The sequence below is a fragment of the Sebastes fasciatus genome, chromosome 7 (genome assembly GCF_043250625.1).
Source record: "Sebastes fasciatus isolate fSebFas1 chromosome 7, fSebFas1.pri, whole genome shotgun sequence".
Lineage (NCBI taxonomy): Eukaryota > Metazoa > Chordata > Actinopteri > Perciformes > Sebastidae > Sebastes > Sebastes fasciatus.
Genome location: NC_133801.1, coordinates 14,537,918 through 14,550,024, shown reverse-complemented (window position 1 = coordinate 14,550,024; position 12,107 = coordinate 14,537,918). Strand labels below are relative to the sequence as shown.

General features: G+C 38.1%; 1 protein-coding gene across 2 annotated transcripts; it reads left to right on the top strand.

Moving 5' to 3' along the window:
- Positions 1 to 467: 467 nt before the first annotated feature.
- On the top strand, positions 468 to 11,038 carry gdpd1 (glycerophosphodiester phosphodiesterase domain containing 1). Of its 2 annotated transcripts, none has more exons than XM_074641794.1 (11): positions 468 to 614; positions 2,132 to 2,281; positions 2,564 to 2,606; positions 2,885 to 3,020; positions 3,973 to 4,018; positions 4,377 to 4,498; positions 4,705 to 4,794; positions 5,099 to 5,232; positions 7,404 to 7,463; positions 8,241 to 8,292; positions 8,777 to 11,038. In XM_074641794.1, exons 2-11 carry the CDS (start codon positions 2,146 to 2,148, stop codon positions 8,909 to 8,911), a joined length of 954 nt encoding a protein of 317 aa, XP_074497895.1. In that variant the 5' UTR covers positions 468 to 614; positions 2,132 to 2,145; the 3' UTR covers positions 8,912 to 11,038. The 2 variants fall into 2 exon arrangements, with proteins under 2 accessions (XP_074497895.1, XP_074497894.1); XM_074641793.1 differs by having other exon boundaries at positions 469 to 668.
- Positions 11,039 to 12,107: the final 1,069 nt, after the last annotated feature.

Below are 12,107 nucleotides of genomic sequence, written 5' to 3'. Positions count from 1 at the left end.
GCCAGTATAGATACAGGAAAAACATATTATATACAAAAAATAGATAAATAAGTAAAAAGAATATACACGAGTAAAAAAAAAAAAAATTAAAAACAATAAAATTAAATAAAATCTATTTATATATACATATATATATATACATATATACATACATACACATATACGCACACGCAGTATGTACACATACAAAAACACATATACATATAATCAATTAAAAGAAATCTGTGCACAATTCAGTCATCATCCTATTCTGTGTCTTTTATTTTTTCAATGTCAAAATACTACTGTTGCTATATACTTCTGCTGACCTGTGATGCATCATCACATCTACCAGTTTAAGAAAAACTAACTTTTTTTTGGAAAAAAATAAATGTGGCTTTTATTCTGGAATATTCGGGCGGAAGTGAGGGAGAACTCAGTTTCGCGCATGCGCATTGAGCTGACAGCGGCCGGTGAGTGTTGTGACCAGAGAGAGTCAGCTGTGTGTCTGCGCGTGTGTGTTTGTGGTGCAGAGGAGAGGAGAGGTCAGATTCATCTGTATACCTTCATACTACATAAGTAGCTTTGCTGCACAGCTTCCTGGACACAAACTAACTCCTACTGGGACTATAGAGGTTAGTCAACACAAAGAAAGAAGGACAGAAAAACACAACTATTTGATGACAAAGGTAAGATTTCATCTTGAGAGTCTGATCCCAGCTCAGCTAACGTTAGCCTAATGAGCTAATACCCAATATCATCTATAAGCTGGTTATTAACTTTATTGCAACTGTGTTGTTAATGAGAAAGGATGTCCTTAATGTTGTCTAGTTAATATATTATCTAAATGTAAACAGATGAAACATAAAATAAGATGAGAGATCAAATAATAACAATAATAATGATAATAATAACAATATAACAATATAATAATAATAAATAATAATAATAATAAAAGATCAAATTTAAAATCTTAAATATTTTGAGCAGATGAAATGTGGTGTCTGTGGCTTTCTGTCCCCTGTGATGGCTGGATTAGTTACTCTTTAGTGAGCATAATTGTGTAAATGTATTAATTATTATTAATCACAAAGCCTAAATTTGTGACAGAAATCTGATACTTGAAAGGCACAAACTAGTCATGTACCTCACACAGAGCTTATATGCTTGGTTGACACAAATAATTGACTGGAATTTTGATAATGGGTAAATAATTTTCCATAATTTTTAACGTATGAATTATTCTGGGTACAGCTCCTCACTTGCAAAGATGTCATTATTCATTTATATCAATATAAATGTAATACTTTGGGGGTTTTGGCTGTCAGGTAAGAACCTTAAAATATTATAAAGGAGGCTTAAGTCCTATATAAATACTGTGAAAGTATCGAAACACTCAATCCACAGGGAAATACACACAGCCCGTATTCAGAAACTCTGCATTTGAAACAAGCTGTCAGGATTTCTGTCCATTTGTGATGTCACAAATATACAATATTTAGATCCTTTATGCAGTTTTAAACATAAACATTCTAAATGTGTCCCAGTTTATTACTGGTTGCAGTGTACGTGAATGACATCAGCTGACAGGCAGTACACATGGATCCAAGCTGTTGCCTAGCAACACAATCCGGTTTCAATTCCGTCGCTATTCCGTCAAATGCACTAAAACGGAGCGTTTCAGACAGAGGGTAAATACAGGCATATTCAGGCCGACAGTATGAGTAAAATAAAGTTTTTTTTGAACATTACAGCATGTAAACATGTTCTAGTAGAAACACAAAATACAAGTATGAACCTGAAAATGAGCATGATATGGGACCTTTAAGACTTCACTTTGGCCATTTCTCATTTTTGGTATTTTATTTAGTGATTAATTAATTTGAAAAAGTGAGTCTATTGAAACCCTGCAGCCCTGAACAGTTTGCCTCACTAACACTGTGGTGAGCTGAGATGAAATGAGTGCATACATGACGATTTTGTAAACTACTTGTGTGTTATCTGATCTGTATGTTTCTATGTGTTGCTACGTGTATATCTGTATGTTTCCGTGTACTGGCTTTGGAAACAAATATCCCGTTTGGGACAAATAAATCTAACTGCTTCACTGTAAATATCGCCTTTGAGTGTGTTGTGTTTTTTTTCTTTCCAGCCCACTGATAGGAGATGTGTGCTGCTGTGTATGTCCTGTCGACGGTAACGGGCTACGTGCTCACCTCTGCCCTGCTGATGAAATGCCCGAATCTTTTGCACCGAAAGAAGCGAGAGACTTTTCTCAGCAGGCACATTTCCCACCGTGGAGGTAAGTCTGGGTGACACTCACTCTGATTTCAGCATTTGTCATGTTTGATTTTTTTCCCTTTCTCTCTAAATCTCCATCAAGTAAAAGAGTGCATGACAATTTACACAGAATTTGCCACTTTCGTTTTTAGATTTATAGATTTATTTGCATGGTTTTGGTTATATTGCACTGTATTTATTACTGTGCTGCCATCAGACGAACAGCCGAGGGCAATGTTCCAGCTGTGGGTCCCACCCACAGTAAAGCAAATATAAAGAAAACACTTATCTTTTTTTATTGCAGGAGCAGGTGAAAACCTGGAAAACACCATGGCAGCTTTCAAGCAGTGAGTAGAAACTTTAGTCACAATGACAAAGCTCTTTCTTTGATCTTTGTGTGTAGGTGTGAAACATATCTGGTGCTTGTTCATGTGATTGTGGCCAGTTTGTGTCATCTGAGCTTTGTTTGAGACCACACTGTCTGTCTTTGCACGTACATCCACACTCGAGTCAAAGCCTCAGATGATATACTGCTGTGGTTGAATGTGAGTGTGATAAAGGTCAATGACATCTCCCAAGGTATAGTGATAAATACAATATGTGTACTGTGTGTTGGTCCCCGCAGCGCTGTGGATCTTGGTACAGACATGCTGGAGTTGGACTGTCACCTGACGAAAGACGAACAGGTAGTGGTGTCACATGATGCCAGCTTGCAGAGGGCCTCTGGCATCAACGCCCACATCTGCAACATGTCCTACGCTGTGAGTTACTGCTCTGCATTATCATCCCATTTCTATAGGCTATCTGTCAGGGAAGTAACTACCTCTTTACTGATTTTCCAATCTCCCTTCTAGCTCTATGAATTGTTTGGCTGTCCCTTTTCCTTTTCTAGGCAACCTAAAAAAAAGGATAATGTTAATGATAATTTAAGTCAGGCAGATGCTATTAGCACCCAGGTATCTGTTTCTCTATGAGCCCCTCTTAACATGTAAAAGAGAACAGAAGCCAAGAGGTCCACAAATATTTGAGATAACAACTCAACACAACTTTGTTTCTGTAAACACTTCTGTAAATGAGGTAACAGCATTGATGGATCATGTGCCTCGATCTGGTGAGGTCCACACCAAGTCACCTGACAGGTCACATGATGAACTTTTGCCTGATTAAAGCAAATCGAATCCAACAGAAATTCTTGCTGAGTCAGTGGATTAATTGCTGCTCACTAAGGACAAGGTTAGCACGGGTCACCATGGTTACACGTCTCCAACCGGCAAGGAGGCTCTCAGGAAGTGACGACATAAATTACCGCTCAGTGCGTCTGAAAAGATACATACTACTGTTTGTTCACACTAAAGTATGTTGAACGATAGTACACCTATTATGTAGTATGTAGTGCATAGTATGTGATTTTTAGATGCAGCCTGGGTCTTTTGAGAAGCCTTAAATTATTTGACACCAAATTGATATTTTTGTAACTGAAGATTGGGTTCTCAGTTTCACTGCTATTTGGCCGTGTAGTACGAAGAAGCACAGAGTACTTTACATTAATCTTGCTTTGCCTTGCCCTTGCCTTCCTGTCTCTTTTCTATGAATGTGAACACCCTTAATCACACTCATCACGACACCTCTGATCCCGACCTGACCTTACAGGGTTGGACTATAATGCTGTATTTCTTGTCTGTTCACCACTGATTGACGTGTGCTCTTTTGCAGGAACTCCCTCCGTACCTCTGCAAGCTGGGTGTGACTTTTCAGAGAGGTGAGCATCGCATTGCCAAGACTGGTGTAATTACTGCAAAGCTAACACCACCCACATACAGATACGTATCACCAACTTCAGTAGTCAGTTTGTTCCTCTGAGATATCCGTGATGCGTGTTTGTATATAGGAACAAATATTGTGTTTATTCAAACTTTGTCAATTCATTAGTACAATGGATCAATTCATCTGCAACACCCCTTTAAAATTACAATTACTTTTGACAGATAATATATTTTTATTTTACAAGCTGTTGGCCGCAGTTGAATGAATACACGTGGGTCAATGTGTCCCCACCCAACATGTTGAGTATAATATGAAGCTGACTGTGTTTTCGACTTGTCCTTGTCATTGTGCAGAGTGTTACTGCGAGGGGGGAGAAGACAAACGCATCCCTCTGCTCACGGACGTTTTTGATGCATTTCCCAATACGCCTGTCAACATTGACATCAAGGTCAACAATGACACGCTCATCAAGAAGGTGGGTGTGTCTCCTATTTTTGCTTTTGCTACTTTAACCCTATTATCTCCGTTTTTCTCTCTCTTTCTTTGTTTGCCAATTTTCCATGTCATGTTTCTATTGACAGATTTTTAGCTGTATTTGTTTGTCCTTAAATAAGAAGTAATACAATAATTGTATATCAAAAGGTGTACATAAACAGGCTGACACTGAAACTAACTTTGCAGGTCTCGGAGATGGTTGTTAAGTACGACAGAGAGCATCTGACGGTCTGGGGCAACGCCAGCAACCAGATTGTAAAGAAGTGTTACAAAGAGGTACATTTACATGAAATGCAAAGTTCACTTTACCTTCAATCCAGTCAGATTCAGGGAGTCAATCTCCCTTAAAACAAACACTTTCTACCAGTAAGTAATATTATTATTTTCATCTATTACGCCTTATATTGGCATGGATAGTGTGCCACAGAAAGCAGGAACTGTGCTCTTTACAATACAACTACTAAATCTGTCTTATACTGTAGGTTTTGCACTGTTGAGTAAATTTCAGACGTCACTTATCACCAGTAGTGACTGAATTTCAGGGAATTGACAATGAATGCTGGTTGTTTGTGTTTTGCAGAACCCGCGTATTCCAGTGTTGTTCAGCCTTCCCAAAGTGTTGCAGCTGATCGGCCTCTTCTACACCGGCCTCCTGCCTTTCGTTCCCCTCAAAGAGCAGTTTCTAGAGATCCCCATGCCCTCTATTATCACCAAGTAGGTATACACACATACAAATACAAATAGCAATTAAATTAAAAAAGAGATTCGCTTATAGGAGAGGTCAGCATGCCTCAACCTTCAGTAACACTGTACTGGTTGTTGTACAACACAACACAGATACAATTCCTCTACAGTTCTAGTTTGTCAGTAAGATACAGAGAGTATAGACCATTTCATTGGAATTGCATTGCTAGGCAACAGCTTGGGTCCATGTTTACTTCCTGTCAGTTTATGTCATTGGCTGCATCCAAAATCGCATACTATGCGCTACATACTCAGTAGTTGTACTATTCTTCAAGTATACTTTTGTGTGAATAAACACTCGTATGTATCTGTTTGGACGCACTGAGCAGTAATTTATGTCGTCACTTCCTGAGAGCCTCCTTGCCGGTTGGAAACGTGTAACCATGGTGACCCGTGCTGACCTCGTGACCAAAACAATGATTTGTGAGAATCAAAGTCTAAATTTAAAATATATATTACGCCTAGCAAAGTGAAATACTTACACTTAAATTGAAGCGTTATTGATGTTGCAGAGCTGTCCGTCAAACGTCTGTTATGAACATTGTCGTTACTACCGCAGCGCATTGTGGGATATTTATGCCGCCGTAGTGTCCAGCGTTGCATACTGTAATATTTCACCGGAAATAGTATGCAATTTGTGTACTATTGGTTTCATACTACGGTTGGAAACACTTTTACTTTTATCACTTTTACTAACGCTTTTACCTGCAGCTCATTAAAGATGCTAAATGCAAGATTGGGAGCATTACTATTGCCTCCACACTTCTCTCAACGTGGCGACGGCTGAGCCGGCAACTCGTAGCTAACATGCCTAACAGTGAAAACAAAGGAAACACTAACAGAGGTAACAGTGTTAAGCTTTGATTATGCTTGCGCGAGACACCGTGACGCGGGCCTCCGTAGATGGCGCACGCACTACGAGCATGCACAGAGGCATTTATGCTCAGCACGTTGTTCGTTGCAATATGCTCCGAAACGCCAGGAGGCGTGCAGACAAAATATTCCTTGGATAAGCAAGAAGTCAACAGGTGTCATCGGATATGAAAGTAGGCTGCCTGGCAACAGTAGTAAACACTAAACTCCGACTTACGTACCACCAAACATTGCATTTCGCTTACCTCCAAGTCTCAATTGCTTTCTGTCTCTCGGTGCTTCCCCTCATTATGGTCCCTGGAAACAGCTGTTTGACAAAAAATTTTAGCACAAGGTCTATACTGGGACATTCCCTGACCTTTCAGCCATATCTTGTAGCCTTCATCAGCAGATAGACACATCATCACATCAGACACCAGGGGCAAACCTTGAACAGAGACAGGGGGGTTCATGCTAAGCTGTATGAGCCAACTCTATCTGCTGATGAAGGCCAAGAGATTTGGCTAAAAGCTCTGAAAACTTTCCAGTTAGTGGACCTTGCACTTGTTTGTATGAAATCATTAATTATTTCCTCCTTGATGTTGATTTCCAAAAGTTACTCACTTACTTTACTGTGTTTTCTTTGATTAAATGTACTCTTAATGTTTGGTTTTTAAACACTGCTAGCGGTCCCTGGTTGTGTCCTTTCTGTCTCTGTGATCTGGGCCACAATGCCGTTTGTCACTCACTAATGAAGTAATTAAAACAATAAAAAACATGCACACCCTTTGCCTATGTGAGATAGTGGATCATAAGGATCAAGGTCAAAGAGCAGATTATACATGCCGGACATTCATTAAGGATTAAGTGATTTCCTTTAAGGCCACTAAAGTATTTATGTTGCACTAAAAAAAGTTGCATTCATACAAATCTCCCCCCTCAAACACTCTTACAGCTTTACTGTACATACATGTATCATCAATCTGTTCTGTATAATGTGCCCGACAAGTTATTATGTGATTAAGAGTTGTTGTGTGCATGTGCACGTCTACTTTAGTTAATGATTTCCTTAATTTCCTAGAATGTATTTCAGCTTCTGTGGGCTGTATTTGACCAGTGAAAATTTAGCTGTATATCATCATTTTGCACCTCAAATAGCCTGTACTGCAAAAGTGAAAGAGCATTGATTGAATATAACAATTTCCTTCCACCTACGAGAAGTCTGACTGCGGCAACTACATCAGTTTAATGTAACATTCTGACACTTTTTTTTCTGTGTGATTTTTCAGACTAAGAGATCCCAGCAGATTAACTCGGAGTCAGCGAGTGATCGCCTGGCTTGCAGACACGTAAGTCACTAATTTGTCTGAATATCTGAAATCCGTCTGTCTTCTTTATTTTAATGCCAGAGTGGCTGAAATCTGTGAGAGTTTGTAACTCACTACTTTAAATCTGTATACCTATATCTGGGCTTTTTCATTCTCATTCATTGTATCTATGTTTTTTATTTGTAACTACTATTATGTATTTCTCTCTTCTGAACAATTTTTATTTGTGTTTTGGAGAAGTGATGATACTTTATGGAGTCAGATCCGTCTCAAAAACCCACACACGAATGCAGTGAACTTCACACATGACAAGCAGTTTGTAAATGGAGGTTCAGCAGTTTGTATATAAATGTATCAACATTCAAATGCAAATACTTTTAAATACATATATTTGTGGATTTATATTACATGTATTTAAAACAAGAAATATTTGTGCATGTGTCAGATGTATATTTGTGAACCGTATTTATTTTATATTTGGATGTTTCTGCATTTATATACAGCGATAACTGTTTTTGTGTTCATTGAAAAATATTTTTGTGGAGAGAGTCATTTATATACAAATCACAAAATACATTTGTGAATCCTTCTGTGTGCATTCATTAATACTGAGACTGATCTGACTCCATAATACTTTGTTGAACTAGGAAGAATTCTGATAACAAAATAATACACACATACGTTACCGTGTGACCATGATTAATGCAAAACCTTTACAGTTGTGCAACTACACATCTCTCTAGCTTTGCTGTACTTGCAGTTTCTTCCTGCAGATGAGTATTTCTTTTTCTCTTGCAGTTTGCTGATGAGGAAAGCTCTGTTTCAGCATTTAACTGCCAGGGGGATACAGGTAAAGCTGCTGTTATGTAGCTTCTATAGTAGTCCTCATAAAAGAGAAAAACCTTGGGATGAATACGTAGACGTTAAGTCAATTTATCATACTGTTTCTTTCATTTTTACTTGAGCTGCAGACTTTTTTTCCAACGTTATAGGAGGCTGTTTTTGTAAAGCGTATCCAGTGTTGACATAGTTAAGAGCAACTAGGGACGTATACAGATTTTTGTAAAGATTAAGTCACTTTCCCTGTATTGTCTTTACTTCCAGGAATGACTGAACAACTTTCCATAGTATAAATTGAGCCAGTCTGCATGCTGAGAGTGTTTGGTGTAGTGGTTTCAGTGTTATGCTCGTAGTTAAGAGCAGTTACTGGGAAATGTTCCCGGTTCCTGCAGGTTTAAAAATAGGCTAGAGTGGCTGCTAACAGTGCTGTTAGAGTACAGAAGCATTCTCTATCTTTGTCTGACTCCCTCCGCTGTGTGATGTGTGATTTTAAGGTGTACGTCTGGGTGCTGAACGACGAGGAGGACTTCCAGAGGGCATTTGATTTGGGAGCCACAGGAGTTATGACAGATTTTCCCACCAAGCTTAAAGACTTCTTGGACAGGAATGGCCTTTCTAAGCCCGAGTGACCCGCCAAACTCTACCTCACCCTTCAACCTGACTCACCTGCCAAACCAGCACCCTCCCCCAAAGTGCACCCACTTTTACCGCATGCATTCCAGCCGAACTCCTCTCACACTGTGTTTCACAGTCGGTAGGGATCTCCGTCATGCTCTGGTTTGAGGAACCAGTTGTTGTACTGGTAACACAAACCTCTATATTTTCAATCACGTAAAATACTCTTAAAAGACACACACCGTATCTGCTATATATTATGAGTTGTGTTCTTTACAGGTTCTTTGTTCCCTCGCTAGATACCCACGTACACACACACAACAGTGTGAGATTTTACACACGGTATCACACTGCTATTTATAACCACACAATCTTTTTAAAGGTGCTAAATCTAAAATTCTATGATTGAGAGATTGCCTCCAAATTGCGACGGCTAAGATGGCGGCTAGCAACTTTAATAGGAATGAACGGGAGCCCACCTCAAACGCTGTATCCAGTTCTCTTTATACATCCACGGTCGGGGGGGCGTTATCAGCGGTAACCGCCTCATAAGCGCAGTGCAGAGCGGCAGCAATTAGCTGGCCAGTTGGACACCCACAATGGGACTCACTTGCACTGACATACACGCGTGGCCGGCCCGGCTATGTAAACAAAGCACAGAGAAGCTTGGATTACAACACACACAGAGGGTAGTCTTTACTCCTCTATATCGAAAATAGTTGTTTGCTGCTATATTAATGCTCTGAATTTGAATTTAGCACCTTTAACTATATCTATAAAATGGGACAAAATGGCCATTTAAATTTAGTATTTGCAAGTCTCAGCCACATTGAATTTCATTACAAATTAATGGCTTTTGACTTGAATTTTTTTTTTTTTAAGTTTTACAGATGTAAAGGCATTATTTTAGCATTTTTTTGTAATGCTTTCAAGTAAATGACAATTTGCAGTATTACTGCATTATGTTCTAAGTATTGTGCTAGTTAAAGCACCAGCAGATGAAGTTTGATTTTAATTTACCGGCAGCTTTACAATGATTCAAGGTCCGATTTCTTTCACTTAGCACATGCAATAATACACTAATCTAAGTTGTGAGATATTTCCTATCTGTGCCAGATGCAGTCAAAAAATTCTACTTCTCATAAATAACAGAGACAAGTCCTCGGCTACATCGAGTTTCAGATTGTCAGTACTGAGGTGGGTCGTGCCACTGCTCCGTATTTACAATTCAAAGGCACATTCAATGGAATTGTGGATTGTTTTTATATATTGTTTTTTAAAGTCATTGTGTTGCGTGTTTATGTATAATTGGTCTCTAGCTTTTCCTCTGAAACTGAGTTTGTCCATTAATGAATATGACTGAGAGATTTTTGCACAAAATAATAACAAACTTGTTTGTTTTAGTAATGAGTCGTACCTTTTTCACCTGTGTTAATGTAATCATAAACAGAATTGAACTTGATATTTAAGAAATATGAACAATTTTAATGTATGGGCAATTATAAGTGTGTTGGAAATGCAGAAGAAGCACTGATACATGTTGATTGATTGCTTCATTGCAGTCACTTGAAATTGAAATATATTAAAGACCGCTGCTTTTTTAGCAATCCCTCACTGTGGGTGTCACAAAGTGTAAAAGATTATTAGGATTATTTCACCACTGACTGTAATCCAAACTTGTGACCACACAGCGAGGGTCGGTAATGAATGTAGTACTAGTTGAATGTACTGTATATTGTTTGGTATTTTACTGTCAAAACAGTATTCTTTAGTTTGTTGTTGGGCATTTTGTATTAGTGCTGTCACTGAATGGATGGAGTGAAATCTGCAGTTTTGTCTGATGATATCTTGTTTTCTCTGTACATCCAAAAATCATTATTGTGATCTACCAATCATAGTACAGATACATTAATGAATTATTGAGTATTTTTGATTACATTACCTGTGCTGTTGATTGTTTTGCATGCCTAAATGAATATTTGTGTAGTGATTGAATATGCTGTGACTTTGACAGAGCCAGTTTGTGGGACCCTATCAAAACGCCTTATCCCACATGGAGTATGCCATTTGATTTGATGAGAAATTATTGAAAAAGTAAAATTTTATCAATCAATAAACACTAAAAAAATATTGTAATACAAGCAGTGTGTGTATGTGAGATAGATAGATAGTAACTTTATTGATCCTGAGGGAAATTCAAGTTTCCAGCATCACAGTTCCATAGTGCAAAACATGTTAGTAAAAAGGAAGTAAAAAAGTTAGTAGTAAAAAGTACAAAAAAATATAGCAGATATAAAAATACACTGAGATGAAGAAAACTGTTGAAACTGAATATAGTGCAGGGTAACAACTGTGACTCAGGACTATTAAAAATGTGAATATAGTGCAAAAAGTAATATAGTGCTGAATAATAAATAATACAATATAGGAGATATACAGTAGAGACCAGGGGATTAAGAAATGTCAAATATGGAATATAATGTGGGATGATAACTGAGGTAGAAAGTTTTTTTTAAAAATAGACTAAAGTGCAGAATAAAGCTGTGCATTATTGGTATAATACAGTAAAAAACAGTCTATAAATGTGCAGAGTAGAGCTGTTGGTGGTGTGCAGAATTAAAAAAGTAGCTTAGTCTATGAAAGTGCACTGTGTGCATTATTATCTGTCCTGCAGACCGTCCTCCTTTGTCCCCCCCCCCCTACCTAGAGAGGTGTTGTACAGTTAGAGAGGTGTTGTATAGTTATGTACATGTGTAGTATATTAACAACTTTATATGGATGAATATTTGGTAACCACCTGCAGACTGACAGGAGGTGGCGCTGTAGACTGGAGGGATTTAACAAGTGTTCCCTGTAGAGGAAAAGTAAATGATACTGTTGTCTGTATACATCCATGTGCTGGTCCTGCTGGTTTATAAAACCCATCCCACATTTTTTTTATTGAATTTTACATATAAACATATATACACATACAGACAGACTAACAATATTAATAATTAAATTATACAATGAAATGTTTAGTAAGAATTTCCACAGTACACTTGGAGAATACATTTTGTTTTTACCCATCATTGATGTGCCTGCGTGGATTTGAGGCAATGCATACTCTGCAGAAAATATTATTGTTGTGCAGTGCCTTTTGGGAGTATTTAGAAGAATATTTCTCACTGAACATTTTAGAAATTACAGCTTTGTTGACGGAGTGGATCA

Excerpts from the sequence above, each read along its gene's own strand:
- gdpd1 (XM_074641794.1), top strand. The coding sequence starts at position 2,146 with ATGTGTGCTGCTGTGTATGTCCTGTCGACGGTAACGGGCTACGTGCTC. Across the intron at positions 3,021-3,972 it reads TCTGCAACATGTCCTACGCT|GAACTCCCTCCGTACCTCTG; the intron begins GTGAGTTACTGC and ends GCTCTTTTGCAG. Across the intron at positions 8,293-8,776 it reads TAACTGCCAGGGGGATACAG|GTGTACGTCTGGGTGCTGAA; the intron begins GTAAAGCTGCTG and ends TGTGATTTTAAG.